This window comes from Ochotona princeps, chromosome 10 (assembly GCF_030435755.1).
Source record: "Ochotona princeps isolate mOchPri1 chromosome 10, mOchPri1.hap1, whole genome shotgun sequence".
Taxonomy (NCBI): Eukaryota; Metazoa; Chordata; class Mammalia; order Lagomorpha; family Ochotonidae; genus Ochotona; species Ochotona princeps.
Window position 1 is genome coordinate 19,991,180 of NC_080841.1, and position 18,816 is coordinate 20,009,995.

An 18,816-nucleotide genomic window follows, 5' to 3' on the forward strand; every position below is an offset into this window, starting at 1 on the left:
TCTTTTCCAGCATATATTATAATAGGGCTTTATCGATCTCTACTTTTCTATGCCCTAGTGAAGCTGGTTCCCTGTTCTCAAAAAATGTCCCTGATTTTCAACCTTGTGGGTCTTTCCTCAAATTGCTCCCACCACTCTTCCCCATTTCCACCTGTTAGAGCTACCTGTATTTCAAAGCAGCATCCGATTTTACTTTCTTAAAGAAGTCTTTCTTTCCTACCCCACCAATGCCAAATGATCATTTCACTATTGCATTTCCCTGGCATCTCTTATGTCTTGCATTACTAAATAGAACCACTACTTCTATGCTTGTCGTATGCTACTAATTATACTGACAACCCCATAAGTCTAGGAACAGTATCTTATTCATCTCTGTCTCACCTACAGTGCCTACCTTAAATCTCGTACAGAAAAGCACATAGTTATTGAATCACTGCTGAGCAAGTTTCGGAAGAGAATAACAAGGAAGGTAGAGTTGTACCTGGCTTCTGAAAGAGTGGTTTTGCTGAGAAATTATATGACAGAATCATGGAGAAACTTTCACACTTTGGACCTTTGTCTAAGACTGCAACTTGGGACAAACGTCTTGGCAATAGACATCTGTTTGTGAAGAGAGGGACAGCCTTCTTTTTAAAACAGAAATATTTAACTTCTTGAAACAGAAGGTAGGGAGGGAGAGAAAAAGAGAGAGATCTTCCATACAGTGGCTCACTCTCCAAATGATATGATAGCTGAGTCCAAGAGCCAGGAATCAGGACCTCCATCTAGGTCTCCCACATGGGTGGTAGGAACCCAAGCCTGAGGACCATTATCTGCTGCCTTCCCAAGCACATTGGCATAGGATTGGATTGGATGAAGAGCAATGGAGTTTCGAACCAGCATTCTGATATGGGATGCTGGTGTTGAAAGCAATGATTTAGCCCATTGTGCGGCAACCACACCCCTTCCCACTCCAGCATGCTTTTAATGAACTATTGTGCTGGGAATTCTCAGACAGATGGGGAAACATAAAATAATGGGGTGCCAAAAGTCTTAAGAATATCTTCAGGTCCTGGAATGCTGCAGGGCAAATGAGAACACTGAGCCAGAATTCTAGAAGGAGCAAATGAGTTGCTAATGAAACTAATTGCATGTTTCACCATTCTACATGCAGTAGACTAGAATAGCTTTGTTTTAGCCTTGTTCAGGTTTCCATACATCAATGAAATCAGCAGTGAATTGCTCAATTCAACACATATTTGAGTGCTTTCCATGCCCCAGGTACTAGGCAAGGTGCTGAAGATCAGGAGTAAACAACAAACATAAAGAGCCCTGCCTTCATGGACTTCACTTTTCTAGTAGAAGAGAAAAAGTGATCAATGGAATACATCTGTAACATACAGAGCTTATTAGAATGTGATCAATCTGGCCACAAAGAAAGTAGGAGTACAAGGATTTTGAGCAGAACAATCAGGGCTTGATATGCTTAAGAGACTAGCGTGGCCTAGTCAGTACAGCCAGCACCTACAATAGCAGCATACTATATGAGCACCGGTTTGAGTCCTGACTGCTCCAGTGCTGATCCAGCCCCCTGCTAATGCACCTGGGGAAGCAACAGAAGATGGCCCAATTGCTTGGGCCTCTGCACCCACATGGAAGATCCTGATGAAACTCCAGAATCGTGGTTTCAACTCTGCCCAACCCCAGTCGTTGTAGCCATGTGGAAAGTGAACTAGCAGAGGGAAAATCTGTCGATGCCTCTCCCTCCCTGCAACTCTGACTTTCAAATGAATGGGTAAAATCTGATGAAAGAAGAAGGTGATTCTTGAACAGAGGTGACAATGATCTGCAGCAAGCTAGGAGAGAACACTCCAGGCAGAGAGAGCAGCCCGGCAGATGTCTTGAATGTAAGCAAAGCCTGATGGTGGAGGAATGGAGAGGGGGCCAAAGTGGCTGGAGCGGTTGAGACCGAGAAATAAACAGAGACTTCTAGCCTTCGTAAATCACAGCAAGGATCCAGCTTTTACTTTGAAATGGGAGTCCTAGGGAAAGACTTAACAAAAACTAATGCTGTTGGCTGTTGGAACATGACTGAACTGTAGAGGGATTGAAATGCTGCAGCAGGAAGACCCAGTTGGGGGAGGGACAGGACCCACTCCGCCAAGCCCCTGTCTACCTCCTTAGGCATGGCACCCAGTTCCAGCTCCAAACCAATTAAGGGTAAGGAGTGTCCAAATCCTAACCTCAAAAGGCCCCCTATTGCCCTGTTAGGGACCTCTCCAGCCTGCAGACATGACTGGAACAGCCAAAAGCCACTGATATGTAATCTTCCTGGGGTGACTTTAGTGAACCGCACAGCCACTTGAAGTGTATTGTATGCCCCCCAAAATCAATAGCACCTGCACAGAACACTGAACTGAGTGTCAATTAAATGCCTTGTGCCAATGGGGAGCCAACACAGATCCCCAGACCCATAAAAGCAACTGCTCAGCTCCTGTGTAAGAGCCATCCATATAATCTCTTCCCATTGTGCTGTCTCCCATGCATTCAAGCATTAAGCATGCAGTGAAATGTGCCTGGGCTGCAGGTCAGCCTCTTTTCAATTTCTGATTACAGTGGAGCCAAAGAACCTGGGGTTGGTAACACAAGGTGTGAGCTGGAGGCACCCCAGCGTTCAGAGCTCACAGAAAAGAGAAGAAACCAGCACAGGAGCCATAGAGAGTAAACACTAAGCAAGATGCCAGGCAAGCCAGGAGGGCTGTCCTGGTGGCCAAGGAAAAAGCAACTAAACCAAATGCTGCTCACAGGCAAAGCAAGGTGAGAGCCAAGAAATGACCTTTGACATTGACAAGGACAGTTTCGGGAGAGTGATGAGGAAAGACAAAAAGCTAGATGCAGAAGATTTGGGAGTGGAAGAAGAGGACTTGAGGGAGCTGAACTCTTTTTACTGTAAAAATGTTGCATGTTTTTGCAAACCAGTAACATAGACTTTTATTCATCCGAATAAGCACTATGTCAGTGGTAATTTGAAAAAGTCCAATTTTACTTTAGAAATTTCTTCCAAATGTGAAACATTTTTGTGAAATGGGCCTCAGCAGTTGGAAGTCTGACTCTCTAACTGAAAAACAGCAATCACTGCCTTCAGTGAATTTACAGCGCACAGTATTTCAAGTTTTAAAATCAAACTTCTGTCTTAGAACTTTGGACACACACACACACACACCCAAACAGTAACGTCATACTTTTCAATTGAATATTCCAATGCATCATAAATAATACTCCGAATATTGTTGATTTACAGTTAGTTCTTTTCTCCTGCCATTGCTGCATTCACCAACTTAACTTTTTAAATAATGTTTTTCATTCCAGACATTTAACTGCCTTTGCTACTTGTAGACACAGGTGTGTGTTTTATTTGTTTATTTTTTGGTAACATTTTGGGCATTTGGGATTAATAGCAGGGAAGGGAGAGCTGTCTGTAAGGCATGTGAATCCAGTGTGTCTGAACAGAAGAGGGTCAAGTTCAGAGTCAACAGGATTGGTTGGATACTTGTACTGGGATTTCATTTGGTGGTAGCGTTAGTAGAAAGAGTCCTCTCCACCCAGGGCAGTGGCAGGTTCCCAGAAGGCTCATTTTTTTTTTTTTTCAGAGTCAAAGCTCCAAAGATGCCAATGCAGCCCTGCTGATACTTGGTCTCATCTTATTTCTCAATTTTATGCGTAATTTGCTCCTTTTGGTTTTATGTATTTTGACACAGCCAAGTGTGTGTGGGGATTTCCCCATAGTCCTTTAAATGCTATAAAACTTTAATATAGGGAGATAAAAACAACAATAAGCCATGCCTCCAAGCCCTCCTATTTAGTTCTTTATTTGAGTTAGACAATAACCAGTTTTAGATACTCATTTAGATTGGCAAGGACTTGCTCTATTTTAAATGCCCTGGCACCTTTCTTTACCCTCTCTCCCTACCCAAGTGAAAATTCTTCTACCACAAACCTGGACATGCAGCTCCCACCAGGTTACCAAAAAATAGCGTCTTTACAATCCTTAACTTGCCATTGTGATAGCCTGCCCATAAGGTGCCCAAGCCAATGCAATTGAATATGGTTTAGAATAAAGCCAAGATGGATGCCAACTCCCAGTTTTAGGCACAGAACCCTGGAATGTCTTGTGGAAAAAATGAAGTAACACTCCTGGTAGTCTGTCGGGCTTGCCTGTTTCCGGCGTAATTGCCTGCTCTCAGCTTCCTAATACCCCTCAACCCTCCAAGAGACTTTAATGTACAAAGTTCAACAAAACACCTTCAGAACAGATTACTTCTAATTACGTTTAATACTCGTATTATTGAATAAACTATACTGTTTTTTAACCAAAAAAGGAAATTCACTTAACTGCATGTCAATCACCCAAATTTTAAGTGTACAAATGAAAGAGAAAACATTTATTACACAAATTTAATTACAATTCTAAGAAATAAACATGCAAATTAGACAGTTCAATTTGCAGATGCTAATCCTCACCCTTGATCTCGCTCCTTTCCTCTCTGATTCTGCGGCTCTGTGCCTGCTTGGTGCCTAGGGAGCCAGGCAGCCAGAGGTTGGGCTTTTCACAGCCGGAGGATCACTGTTTTAAAGCACTGTTATATTTAGCACATCTGGCGGAGTGCAGTAAACAAACATTATAGCCTTTGTAACACGTTCGCGCAGGTGCCTTCCCTACCCACCCCCAATCTCTCGGTTTTATCAGGGCTAAGTCTTCCACGCCTCTGCGTTCATTACACCTGAAATGACCCATCTCGTCTACGCAGGGGTCCCCAGACAGAAGTTAGGAATTAACGTTTCAAACCACAAACTCCGATAGAGTCCCATATGGGGGTGGGGAAGCGGGAATCACCATTAGTAAAGTAACGTGACTCTAGGGCTTCGGGTACCTGATCTTGACCAAGGACAAGCTCCTCTATTACTTTTTTTTTTTTCCTGTAGGTTTTCTCCGAGGCTCCCCACCCAGAAAGAGCTGCCAATTCAAGTTGCCACAGGACGGAGACTGCTTTTCTGTATGTATATATACACACAGAGCTGCAGCCCGGGAGGGGTTGCCTGTGGGGGTGGGCGGCCAGGGGCGGCCAGGGGCGGGAGAACCACCTCTGGGTCTTGCACGGACATCTGTTTCCCATCTCGGTTTGCTGTGGCAAAGGAGAAGAAAGTCTTTTTTTTTTTTCCTTTTGCAAAGGGTGGGAAAGGCATATATATATTTTTTTAAATCGCACGCACACACAATAACAGCAACAAAACTACAGCAAATAAAGACAGACAAGACATCTCCTGAAGGTTGCGGTGCGAATCCTTTTCTCGGCTGGAGTCGAGCCCCCGGGGCCAGGGAGGGAGCCCAAGAGCGCGTGGGGTCTGGGCTGCGGGCTGGAGCTGGGCCCGCGTGTCCCCGGGCACCGCGAGAGGAGGGGCGGGGAGGGGCGGCGGAGGGCGGGCGGGAAGCCGGGAAGGAGGCAGGGGCGGGCTGGGGTGGGGGTGAGGGGAAGGCGCCCCGTGTGCTTCCTGAAGAGCGGCGGCGGCGGCGGAGCGGCGGGAGCGAGGGAGGAGGGAGCGCGGGCGCTTGTCATGTTCCCTCTCTCGCCCCGGGGGCATCCTGCACAGCCTCTCCTCGGAAATCCACGGGGAAATGGCAAACAGGATTGACGGGTTTCACGCGCTCCTCGCTAGACACAGCCGCTCATTACCATAACCGTCTGCAGCGACGGCGGCGCAGCGCCCCAGCCGCGGCAGGGACCTGTCGGGACCCTCACCCGCCGCCGCCGACCGGGCCGCCGGGTCGGGACCCGCGCCGCTGTGCACCGGCGGCCGCGCTGGAGCCGAGCCCGAAGCGGACCAGCGGCCGCCACCTCCCCGCTGACCCCGCGGTAAGAGCCGGGCTGAGCGCGGGCCGCGGGGGCGGAGAGCCGGGCCGCGGGGAGGGCGAAGGCCGGTGCCCCCGGGGGCGTCCTCGCGCGGCTCCGGGGTCAACTGGGTGGCCTGGCGAGGACCCGAGCGAGGCCGGGGTGGCTTGGGGGCCGGGGCACAGCTGCGCGCGGAGGCGGCGCGGGCTTTTCCCGGGGCTGGCGTGCGCAGGGCGGGAACCGCCGCCGCCTCCGGGGCTGCTGGGGCTGCTCCGTGCCGCCCGCGCGCGCACGGAGCGGACCCCGGGGAGCAGGTGCGGCCAGCAGCTCGGGGAAGCAGCTGGGTCTGTCTTCGGGGACAGGGGGTCTACGGGAGAGAGGTTCCCAGAATTGGAAGCCGCGGCGCTCGGCAGGTGGGCAGGGAAGGGTTGTGGATGTCAGGGGCGCGCGGTTGCGAGAAAAAGGAATCGCTGCGGGAGCTGACACCTTCTGTCCCCCCCGCCACCTCCGCCCCCGCGCCCTCCTCCCCGGCAGCCGAGCCCCGCTGCGGGCGGCGGCTGCTCTTCTGTCCTTAGCTCACCTCCCCGGGCGGGCTGAGGCTGCTGGCCGCCGGGTCCACGCCTCCGCCTCTCTCCTCCCTTCCTCCCCTCCCGCCTTCTTGGTCCCAGCAACTTTCCCGAGTGCCCGGCTACGGCCACGTCGGCAGGGCAGAGGCGGCCTCGGACGGCGGGGAGGTGCGGGCCGAGTGCCCGCTTCGGGTCCCCCGCGCGCACCGGGCGCCCGGGCAGCAGCGGTTGCGGGTGGGACGGGCAGGCGAGGCCGGGAGGCCGGGCCGGCATCTGCTGCGGGCTGGAGCGCGGGGCCCGGGCCAGCCTCGCCAGAGCCCTGCCAACCGCCGTGAGTCACTTCCTTGGAATCCTACCTTTGGTGTTTATTTCCCTTAGAAGGAAACTTGGTTTAAGGGGGGAAAAAAAAGGAAGACGAAAAGAAAGAATAATAATAGCTCTTATTCTGCAGGAGAGGCGCAGGGTTCTGGCCCCGTGGAAAGACAACTTGCCTTTGTTCCCAGACACTTGGGGTGCTGTTGACTTTCTCCCACGGCTAGCCGAGCACAGCGGGGGAAGGGGCTTCAGGGGTTGTGGCGCTCGCCCCCGGAGCTCTGTGCGCCAGCCGCCGCCCGCCTGCAGGGGGTCGACCTTGCGAGCCTAAGACATCCCCCCACTCGCCTCCGGCTTCTGCTGGGCGAAGTCAGCACCGAGTGACACCCCGACACCCCCCTTCCGCCGTCCCCTACTGCGGCCTCCCCGCACCCAGCACCAGTGTTCCCAGCTCCACGGCCCAAACTAAAACCCTTAGCCTCGAGAGACTGCGGCTGAGAAACGTACTTCCCAGACGGGCAGGTGTACCGCAGGGACCGGCAGAGAAGCGACATCTGTCTGCTTAAAGGGCTGAAGAATTTCATTCTACCCACCCAGACCCTTCCAACGCCCTCCCGAGCCAGACAAGCTGTTGAGATCTTGTTAGGGACAATGTGGAGGTCAGGGCCCTAGATCCACCTGGCAGGACCCGTGAGACTTGGCAGTATGGCTGCTGCTTGGTGGCGGTCCAGCCGGCACACTCCCTTGGGCTGCAGAGCGGCAGTCAGTTCTCCAACTGCTGTAGTGCTTTAAAGAAAATGCTGTGTTCCCCACAGCCGTGGGAGTATGGGGACAATGACCTGGAGTCCCCATAGAGCCCGGGGCTGTCCCATTGGTGTGCTGGCCTCTCCCATTAGCATCACAATGGCACCAAAGAAGCCACAAGCCCAACTCAACTGGGAAGAAAAAAAAAAACAATGTGTATAGACGTGCCTGGTAACTTTACTATGAACATTTGCCAGAAACACTTGACATTTTTGCCCCCAGCCTTCTGGGAATGTTTGAGAGGTCCTTCATCCCAGGACGTCCACTTGGGTGACAAAACAGACGGTGCAAGCGCCTGCAGATGTGTCCCAGTACAGACAAAACACACCTTGCTCGCCCTCCTTTTGAATCTGTGCGTCTCTGAGGGATGGTAAAGAAACCAATTTTACTACCATCTGTATCCCTGGGGCGGTACTTAATATTATTAGCACATTGAAAATTTAACAATCAGTAGCACATGAATTTGTGGACTTGAACTTCTGAATTCAGTAGCAGAATTAAAATGGAAATCTCATAGAGGAATGCCAACTCTATCTCTACATGTGTTACAGATAAAAACTCACATGAAACAATGATGCTTAGTACTGTACAGGCCAGCTTTTCAAGAGCATCAAACTTGCCTTCTTGATTTGTTAACATCCTACTGTAAATTCTAAATAGACTAGGAAAACTTTGGTAAAATCTCCTCCCCATTCCCTAGTAATCCCAACTCATTCATGTTTTATTCAGATTTACATAAATCACTCTCAGAACCCAGCCACTCCAGTTTATCCTAAACAGTTGTGTATAACTGGTTCCAATTCAAAAAAAAAAAAAAACTTACCAAAATTAGCTATTGTAAACAAAAGAAACAGCCAGGATAAAAACCATTAGGTCACATTTCAAGTTCGAATACATAATGATAGAATTTCGTATGCTGGGAACAAGACTAACAAATGCAAACACTGGAATTGTGAACAATCAAAAAAACTACTCCCAAAGTCATGAAAATATAAACAAACTTGACTGTTACAAAGCAGAACAAGACTCAGGTGATGTCCTGCCCAAGCGAGTCATTGCTGCTAGGAACGTGCGGTGCTTTCCTGAAAGGAGGTGGGCTGTTCAACCTGCTTTTGTTTGTGTGTTAGGAAAGTTCTACACAGGCAGTTGTTGGATCTTACCCCAGAGTCCAGCACAAAATGTGTGCACATTGCAAGCTGACAATATCCTGACTTTAGTAGCAGAGGGCTACTGAGTAATAAAAGCTCCCTGCAATAACATTCTCTACTACAGTTATCTCTAGGCATAGATGAACAGCACATCGAACTACCAAAGGAATGTCTTCCAGAGAATAAAACACCATGAGATTCTGATGCCTTGCCTGGATTTGGAGTTTAAGTTAGAATAGCTTAGTTTGTTGAATTAACGTAGTAGGTTCAATGTCTTGGTTGATGCCTCAAAGAGAAAAATAAGTGGCATGATCCACTCTGTTTCTTTCTAGAGATGAATTGAACCTGTTTCTCTCTGTGTTAATAAGGCTTCCTAATGAGTCCTTGCTGATGGCTCTGGGAAGCGCTTTGTACAAGAGAAGGTGACGGTGGGTTACTGCCCAGAGCAGCCCCTTTGCCCCGCCCACCTGCATGGCTTTCCTGGCTGTCAGAAGGCCTGGCTTGGAGACCTCAGGAGTCATTGCTGCCAAGAGCTGCTCTGTCAGCCCCAAGGCCATTGTCACTTTAATGAAGCTGTTTGTCCTTTCCCGGCGGGTCCCCCTGCTTTCACCTGGAAGTGGCCCTTGTCCTAGCGTGTAGCTCATGATGGTCTCATGATGGTCTCCCCCGAGCCACTCCTTTCCGCAGAACATCACGAGCTGTGTAATTGGGAAAAGAAAGGCAGAACAAGACCCTTAGTCCCTAGCTTAAAGACAGTCAATCTTCAGAAAGCAAGCCCCACGTCACTCCGGTGACAGTTCTGGAAGCCGCCAAGTGAGAGAATGGCTGTTTGGTCTCCTAAGTAATTGGCTGCTTAACGAGGCCGGGAGGCAGCTTTGCTGTCCCCACCATCCAGGCATGGTCTCCCAAGTTGCTTTGCCCGGATGACAGGCTCCCATCTCCCTTGAACTTAGCTCCGCATCCCAGCTTGAGCCCAGCCCAGGACCAGGTGAAGACAAGGAGTCTCCCCACCCCCGCTCCGTACAAGGTGTTACCCTGGCTCTGAGCAGAGTTTCCCATCTCCCTGCTGGACCAGAGGCAAGGCGTGAACCGGAGGGCAGGGCGGCCAGGAGGTGTTGCCTCTTGGAAAGTTCTTGCCTGGTGTCTGGTCTTTGGCTGTGGGAAGAGTTGTTGGCTGCCTCTGGCCCCAGAGCCCTGGCTCCTGTTTAATATTCTGCCTGCTCCGCTGATGTTGTGCTTGGCTCCTGTGGGACTGCAACTCAGGGCTTGAAACTGGAGCCAATTTTCTGTCTTCATCTCGCAGTGTTTTGACTGGAGGCAGATCCAGTTCAGGCCGATCAGGGCTGGTAGAAACAACTACCAAGTGTCTCAGAATCGGCTGCGCCCCAGGAGGAGAAGGTGGAGGGAGCCCCGGAGTGTTGGAGGGGAGCTGGCTTTGGCCAGCCGAGGAGGAGAAGGGTGGGGGGAAGGGGTGAGGAGGTTGCAGAATACGCCAAACCCCTGAGCATCTGTTGGGCTCCCCCCACCAGTTTCTTGTGATTGATTAGTGGATTTCATCAAAGGAGACTCCCAGGGGATTGACTAGAAAATTGATTTTGCCTTATTAATAGGAAAGAAGCGCAAGGGTTTTGGCCCTGCCTCTTAGCGGTACACTTTCCGTGGGAAGGTCAGGAGGAGAATGTGTTTAGGAGGCAAAGCAGCTGTCTGGAAGAGGGCTGAGGGGAATCGGAGAACAATAAGAAATGGGTTTTCAAAAGCCGCCCAGGAAATGCAGATTGCTGAACACAGAGGCCGAGCTAATAGCAGCAAGAGTTCGCTGAGGTTTTCTCTGAAGGAAAAAAAAAAAATACAAAATGCTGCAGGGTGAAGGGATTGGACCAGGGAGTCAAAGTTTCCCAAAGCAAAGGAATGAGGACTCCGAGCCCATCCCCTGGCTTGCTTGTGACCAGGGCTGCTTTCCTTCTTTTCTCTTTGCAGGTCTGAGGCTGTCAGAGATGACTCTGGTTCTGTCCATGAATAGATTCTGCGAGCCCATTGTCTCGGAAGGAGCTGCTGAAATTGCCGGGTACCAGACACTATGGGAGGCTGACAGCTACAGAGGCCCGAGCCCCCCTGGCCCACTGCAGGCCCCTCTGCAGGGAGACCGGGGTGCCGGGCCCCCTCTGGCAGGTACTCCCCTTGACCTTCTGTTGCCCTTTTGGGCCAGGCTGGTAGATGGGAGGTGGTGGCGGGGGCGCTCCTCTGAGCCCAGAACGAATGTTGTCAGGCTTCATGGGCTGGGAGTCAGCCCAGGGCTCCAAGGAGAGGACCACAGGCGATATTTAAATCACAGTCCAATCTGCCACATCCACCTGCGCTCCTGCCAGCAGCCAAGTGGAGTATTTGCATTTGGGTTTCCTACCCTGCGGACGGTGGATGTTAGGGTTGTCTCAAGGTATGCGAGCCCTGGTGGTGGGCGTGGCAAAGCAGTCTGCATCCCCTGAGACCTGAAGCACCTGCCCTTGGGCCAACAGCCTTGTGTCTCTTCTTTTTAGTAGGACATACTCAGTGCTGGTTCTTGTAGGGGAACACTTTTGGAGCTAAGAAATTTGTTATTCCTGGTTTTGTTATTCTCAGAGTCTAAGATGAATTCCTTTGGACTTTTGTATAGCCTTGGCTATTTTTAAAAAAAGAATATAAAGTGAGTATTTAACAGAGCCTGTCTGATGAAAAATGAAAGTATTATAAGCTGTGGTCTTTAACAGACTCTACTTTTATTCATGATTGACTTATTACATTTTTGAGTGAAAGGATCTTAGATACCTTATAATTTTTACCTTTGTAGTTTCAAAGGGAGAATGTTGCAACTTGAACGTGCAGACAATCACTTGTCTATTAGCCCAGAGTCAGTGATCTTTGGAGGTTGTTGCGTCATCAGTGGGTGTGGTCAAGCATGTGGGTACTTTGCACAGTAATGTTATGTTGTCATGGATTCACCTAGACAATTTGAATGGGCGCTAACGTGATTTCAGAGTTGGGAACACTCCTCCCCTGTACGAATGCTGATGTCGGTGCCTGGAATTAAGTCAATGCAGTAAATGTTGAAATGTGTCATTTTCTTTTGTCATTGCTCAGCAATCCTCACCTGGCCTGGGTCAGGATTCTGTGTGTAATGGCACCTATCAAGACCAGCGTTTATTTTTAATCACTGCATGTACAGACAAATATGCAGACTAGTTACCCTCTAGAAGGAAAGGAAGTGAAAGTATTTTGTTTGGAGAACCTCTGGCAAACCGCATGTCATTTGTCGTATCTGATTTATTACCACAGGATCACATTACAGGGGAATTTCAAATCCTATAACAACATCCAAGATCACATACTTTAAGAGGAAGTATGTGGAAGAAGAGGATTTTCACCCACCACTCAGCAGCTGTAGCCATAAAGTATGTTTTCTTAATAGTCATTTTTATTAAGAGTTTAAGATACTGAAGTAACAGTTGCTTGATCCAGTTCCAGAAATTAAATTGTTTCACCCAAGCAATGAGCATGAGCCATATCTCAGCAGAGCCACATTAATCGTTGTCACTTTCTTGGGTCTTGTGTTATTTTTCATAAGTACTGGGAGAAAGAGCCAGAAAGAGATCTTTTCCCCCAGAAATAACAAAATTATATAAGCCAACAAATGTCTTTTTTACGTATGATTTAGGATTTTCCTAGTTGCGCTAAGGGTTATGGTGATTCAACTCCTTCACGAGTGGGAGAGCACACTCATTTCCTCTCATCTGCTGTCCCCAGTCCGAGCCCTGAACCCAGTAAGTGGGCTTCTGTGCCTGCCTATGTGGGACTGGTTACTCAGGCCTTGTTCTGACCTTTTGGCAGGCAGGCTTACCTCAATGTGTGCTTCCTAGTGGGGAAAGGTACTTCATTATGCATTCATTACATATGTGAAGTTTGTTGAAATACACAATTATTCCCAAGGGGGGGGGGGACCTAACTGGTATGTGTGAAGAAACTTCAAAAAGTTCATGAAAAATTGTTTTACAAAAAATTATTTTTTAATTTAAAAAGTCTGAGACAGAGACAGGGACAAGATCAGGGAGAGAGACAAAAGAGAGATCTCCCCTCTGCCAATTCAGATGCCCGTAGCCAGCCAGGACTGTGGCAGTCCACGGCCAGGAGAGAGAAAGTCAGTCTGCCTTCCACATGGGGGTACCAAGGACCCAGCTGCTGGGACCATCACCTGCTGCCTCCCAGGGTACACGTTGGCAGAGAAATGGACAGAGAGCAAGTCTGGGACTTGACCACAGGCACTCCAGTGTGGGGTGTCTTCGCCCTCACCCCAAATGCGTGTCCCTTGTGTTGCTTTTTCATTCTATGTTTCCTCAGACTTTCTGAAGCTCTCTTATATAGTAGGAAGGTGACGCAATGGGGGAAAGTGCATAGGATTGTGAAAGTGGGAAACTAAACTTCTGAAATAGCTCTTTTTTTCACAATACCTCCCTTTAAAAAGATCCCCTCCCCCCAGAAAAATACTATTAAGGAAAATCTAACCCCAGTTTGTGGTTACCTGAAATTTAGAGAGAATTTTTTATTCATTTTTCCTCTCTGCTCCTACCCCTGCCTCACGTCCCGCCCCTCAAATGCTGCTGCGAAGACACCAGCCAGTGGCCTTTTCCCTGCAGGCAGAGTCCCTTCTCTTGGGCTGGCCTTGGCTGGGTTTGGTTCCCAGCTCCTGACTAGACTGCCAACTTGGTTTCTCCAGGACCTGGGAGAAGTGGTCCCCAGGACTCGTAGACCAGGTCTCCTTTATGGTTTCTGTTATTGTTCTGTTCTTTAGCAAGGGCGATGGTACCCCAGAGGGTGAAACGAGGGACAGCACTTAAATCAGTTCTTTGAAGGCTAGAGCAGGCATGAAGGGTGATTAGTCTGACCTGCAGCACGGCATCTTTTAAAAAAAAAGGTTACTGACACAGTCTGTGAGTGCCTGTGTGCCTGTTTATGCATGTATTTAAAAATGCAAACATCCTAGTGCAGCTTGGTGAATTTGACAAAATTCACCTAATAACAAATTCACCTAATAACAAAACAGGCAGGTCAAGAACTAAAACACAGCAACAGCCAGAATCATGTCTTGCACCTGGCTCTAGTCCCAACCCTCTGCTGTCCTAAGTAACAGCTCTCCTGACTTCTAAGAGCTTAAATCCATTGTGAATTCGGACATCTTTTTGATTGGCCTAAAAAAAGAGTGAACACTCCAGTTGGGCGCTGCCATCACCCGACCTCTCTCCGCATGTGGTTAGTCCCCAAGTGCTTGAGCACACAATAAGTCAGGAAGGGGACAGGAGCACCTGTGGGTGAGAGAAAGGGATTTCAGCCTCCCTGGGGACTGGGGACAGCATCTGCAAGTGAAGCTGGAGGAAGCTAGGCCTCAGCATTCTAAAACTCAGACACTGCCGAGAAAGCAATGTGTCGTGCCAGTGGCCGTACATGGCCAGTGTCCCTAAGCTTTCTCTCTGTTTTTGACTTGTAGACCATCTCGATTTTTGAGGAACGAGCCCACATCCTTTATATGTCTTTAGAAAAGCTCAAGTTCATTGATGACCCAGAAGTGTACCTACGAAGATCTGTCCTCATCAACAACTTGATGAAAAGAATCCATGGAGAGATCATCATGCAGAACAACTGGTGCCTCCCTGCCTGCTCCTTCAGCGGCACCTCGGCCCAGGAGTGGTTTATGACTCAAGACTGTCCGTACCGGAAACGACCGCGGATGGCCAAGGAGGAGTGCGAGAAATTTCATGCCTGCTGCTTCTACCAAGAATGTGGTGGTCATTATCTAAATTTACCCTTCTCTGTCAATGCTAATGTCGGAAGTGCCTCCAACACCGCCTCCTCTTCCTCTTCCTCTTCCTCTTCATCTTCTTCTTCCTCTTCCCCTCTACCATTACCAAGTTGTTCCCACCAGGTTGATTTTGACCTAGGCAGTGCACCTCTGTACAAAAGCGATGGCCACATACCTGCCAATGAAATCTTTGTCACCAATGTCAGGTCACTGAGTGATGAGAAAGCAAATGACAGCAGAGATGGTGGCCCCCTCAGCCATGAACCTGTGGGACATGACCTTGCTTTTGAGTGCAAAGGCCAATTTTATGATTATTTTGAGACTGGATACAATGAAAAACACAATGTCAGTGAGTCTTGGAAAAAGTCTTTAAGGAAGAAGGAACCTTCACCGGGTAACAAACTGTGTTGCAGCAAAGGAAGTAAAATATGAGCCATCTTTTTCCCTGAAACTTTGATGCATGCCCAGCATGATCAATTAGCTCTCATAAATTTTATTTTGAATGGATTTTCTAGTTTTGTACAACTGATAAAAATTATGCCATGAACATGCCGTGTCGTTGTAATGCCTGGAGAGCAGGTTGCATTAAACATCTGTACAGTAGGCATCAGCAAGCTACTTATCAATGTGGTGATTTTCCCAAGAAAACAGTTGACTTGATGCTGAAGAGTCTATCTTAGTTTTCTTACAGACAAGATCAATAGATTGGGTTGGGGGACAGTGTGTCCCTGAGGCATCTCCAGTGCCCCTGTTCTCCCCTACCCCCCAAGGAGCCTGACACTAGCTAAGAGCCTTCAACGCGTTTGCCAATTAAGTAGACGGTTATTTGGTCATCCAAGCCATGTAACCAGCAAAGGATGTCTGCTTTTTCGATGTGATGCAGTTATTTTTTCTACATAAGAGACTGAAGACAGGGAGCTAGGTGATTTGGCTTCCTGATGCTGTTAAGTATTCGTATTTAGCAGCCTCATGTGATGTGCAAACGGGACGTGATGTCACAAAGCACACCTGCCCACAGTTCGTGGAGACCATGATCCCTGCAAGTTCCTGGCTTGCCTGTGGTGGGTTGGGTGCTGAGGCTTTGAGAGAGGTGGTATACAGGGCGATTCTTGGTGCCTTACTTTATCTTAATTTTTGCCAATGTAAAAATTAAGGATGAATCAGAGTTACAGCAGGGATTTAACAAACAGGAGAAAAAAAAATAAAACAGGGTGGATCAGTATGGTTTGGAAACTGTTAACTTTGAACTATTGTGTTCACCTTTTGAGTCGACATCTCTCCTTTATTTTCGATGCCTGATTGCTTTTGGCTTTGGCATTTTTGGATAGGGAATGGAGGGACAAAGGAGAAAGCTGAGAGAAACCAGCATGGGCTGCCTGGGCTTTTCTATGGCAACCATCTGTTGCTGGGTTTGGATTTTCTGGGTTTTGGGTTGTTTTGTTTTGGTTTGTTTTCTTGTCCAATGAAGTTCATGAACCAGTGGCATGCATTATCCTTTCATCTGTTTTGCATCATTTCACTTGTTTAGATTATAAAAGCATGTGGTTTTTTATATGACTTTTTGCTATTGATTACGAAGCACAATGTTAATAAACGATGTGGTGATCAATAAGGTTTCTCTTAAAGAATGTAAAGATTTTAGCTTGTGGAGAAGTTATTTTGGAGAAATGGGACTTCATCCGTAACAGTTACTGTGTATTTACTCAACATTCTCTGCAATGATGTCTTTAATTTGTGCGTTTGCAGGAGTGTGTGGTGAGGCCCTCTGCCTGCCTTCCGTCCACTCCAGCCAACTGTTCCTGCTAGGCTGTATGCCGGTTGCCAAGGCTACTCATTGACTTGAGCCTGTTTAAACTTCATAAGAACTCAATGCCAAACAGAGGAAATAAGTGAGTCCTCCCGGTTTCTCCAAGATAAAGCTTTTTAAGATTATTGCTATTAAATATAGGTCTCATTCATACAGTGTATGAGTCGGATCATTTGGGCAGTTGTCCACAAGGACCAATTTTTGAAACATGTTCTTGTGTTATAGCGAAATAGCCTAGTAATGTTTTGTCCTTTATTTTCAATATTTGATAAACATTTGATGTTGACAATTTAGATGATAGATGCTTGTATATGAATGTGTTGTAATAAAGTGAGGTTTTCTTGATATATATTTATTAAAATGATCAAAATTCATTAAGGTTTGTCTTAATGGCTGTTGGCTATATTTCTCTTTTCCATTTTTGTTTCCCATTTAAAAAAAAGAAAGCCTTAAAGCATCCTGAAATTGTGGACAGCTGACATACAGCAGTTTCAAACTAAAAGTCCTTTAAGAGGCAATCCCACATGAGTTGTGGAATGGTCCTAGCTGTGTAGATTTAGATTTCCGTGAAGAGGCACAGTGTGAATGGATGATGTGGTGATCAATAAGGTTGTATCCTAAGGATGTGGGAGTTTTCCTTTTTTTTACAGAGTTTCTGGAAAAAAAAAAAATGCATTACCCAAAGCTGTAAACACTGAATCCTCACTGATTCCCTTTTGAAGTGGCAGACTTTTGAAAGACTAGGACCCAACCATAAACAGTTACAGCAGCTGCCAGTGCTTGCCAGTGGCATTCCAGACCATTCTGTATTCACGTTATTCTTAGAGGCCACTATTGTGTTTGATAATGGGAGAAAGCAAGTTGAGAGGTCATTCAGTTGTCAAATGTAGCACTCTTACTATGTGTTTCACACCTCATGGAGATTTAAGCATGGAAGACTTGCCCGTTTGCTTTCTAAGAGCCCTGCCACTATCACTGTGCTCCTGGAAGGCCTCAGCTGCCCAATGAGAGGCTGCTGATGGTGGACAGGTCTCACCGGAGACATGGTCTCTGCTCAGCAGAAGCTACTCGAATGCATCTGTGCGCGAACAAGTGGTGCCTTTGAATCCAGGGACATAAGCATATTTTACACTTCAGGTTTTTGTATCCAGGACATTACCAACACACTGAAAGACATTCTTTCCTTCGTCAAATGTCATCCCCAAACACCCACTCAATTACAAACCTTTTTCTGTGGTTACCATGAAGCACCATGCTAATTATGTTGGCTCCTAACTATATGGTCTCTGAGTGCCCAGCCTTTTCATTTCCATTCGTGGCATCTCAAGTTAGATTCTTGCAGAGTGGCCAAGACATCCCTTTGGCGCAGGCGAAACCTGTCAACTTGGTGCTCTGGTTTGGTCTGGAGAGACTTGGAGAAGGTACAACACCCTCCACCCTACCCTGCTCACCACCGTCTGTGCAAGAAGCTCCTTTCACTGCTGTGTCATCCTTTAGGGAAAATTTGGTGTGGTAGGATCCAAACTTCCAGGTCGATTAAGGGAAATCTGTGCTTATTAGAAGTGGCCCTGCTTCTCAGGAGTGCTAGCTCCTTCACTCCTGTCTCCTTTCTGTTAAAAGTGGCTGCTCACAGAAGGTGGCCTGGCAGACACATGTCAGAAGGGGGAAGGAACCATCCCAGGTTTCCACTCCTCAAAGCCTGGGGGTCTGCGTTCACGTTGAAGGGGAGCTGGGGCCAGCCTTGCAGGGAAGCAGAGGAGGAAAGCAGACACGTGGAGAAGCACAAGCTGCTCTCTGACAGCCGACCCACCATTACGATGAAGCACCTTTTCCTGCTTTGCCCTAACCTTTGAAGACAATACAAATTTAGAATGCTTCAAGCTACTTTGCTAAACAAATACAGAAGCAAGTGGATGAAGGCGTATATTTTTAGAGCCCTTAGTTAATTTTGGCAAGGCATGGCTACCCGCCCCTCCAGTCATGAACTTGATCACTTCCTTTCTGTGTATCAGGAGAGGAGAAAACAACTCAAAGAAGGCATAGCAGTTAAGAGACAGCATCTTTCACAGCAGACATCCAAGATAGCAGGACCTATGTGATGCAGCTTTTACGAGTCTCCAGTAGTTGAACAGGACATGTTCTTGGGGGGTAAAATTAGTTTTGAAATCCACCTTTATGACGGACCCTTGCAGTTAAAATCCTTCTGTTTGTAGTTAAGGTTGCCACATCTCTGCCGGTTTCACTAGGTCTTCTCAAAGACAAGGATTCAGGAAGGCGCTAGCAATGAATAAACTAGATGCCGAATTGTCCTGTGCTTAGAAGAGTAAAATCAGTATTTAAATAATAAAAGAAAAGGCGATGTGTGGTTTCTAGGCATTTATTTTATGAATGCTGTGCTTTGAGTTTGTGGTTTAAAATAAATGCATTAGGATTTTTTTTTTAAGTTGCAAGATGCCTCTGTTACTTCCTGAAGAGTCAACATTGTGTA

At 47.8% G+C, this 18,816-nt stretch overlaps 1 protein-coding gene and 1 long non-coding RNA gene across 4 annotated transcripts in view; both read left to right on the forward strand.

Moving 5' to 3' along the window:
- LOC131481236 (uncharacterized) overlaps positions 1–4,977 on the forward strand; it is a 45,664-nt gene extending 40,687 nt beyond the window's left edge. The window contains exons 4-5 of the long non-coding RNA XR_009246164.1: positions 3,349–3,381; positions 4,963–4,977. This is a non-coding gene — a long non-coding RNA (uncharacterized LOC131481236). The remainder of the gene's footprint in view (positions 1–3,348; positions 3,382–4,962) is intronic.
- A 418-nt stretch (positions 4,978–5,395) lies between these two features.
- SERTAD4 (SERTA domain containing 4) lies at positions 5,396–16,677 on the forward strand. 3 transcript variants are annotated; one of them, XM_058669144.1, is made up of 4 exons: positions 5,396–5,891; positions 10,675–10,866; positions 12,007–12,122; positions 14,210–16,677. In XM_058669144.1, the coding sequence occupies exons 2-4, from the start codon at positions 10,692–10,694 to the stop codon at positions 14,951–14,953; spliced, it is 1,035 nt and encodes a 344-aa protein (XP_058525127.1). In that variant the 5' UTR covers positions 5,396–5,891; positions 10,675–10,691; the 3' UTR covers positions 14,954–16,677. The 3 variants fall into 3 exon arrangements, with proteins under 3 accessions (XP_058525127.1, XP_058525128.1, XP_058525126.1); XM_058669145.1 differs by lacking the exon at positions 5,396–5,891 and adding an exon at positions 6,263–6,280; XM_058669143.1 differs by lacking the exon at positions 5,396–5,891 and adding an exon at positions 6,460–6,764.
- Positions 16,678–18,816: the final 2,139 nt, after the last annotated feature.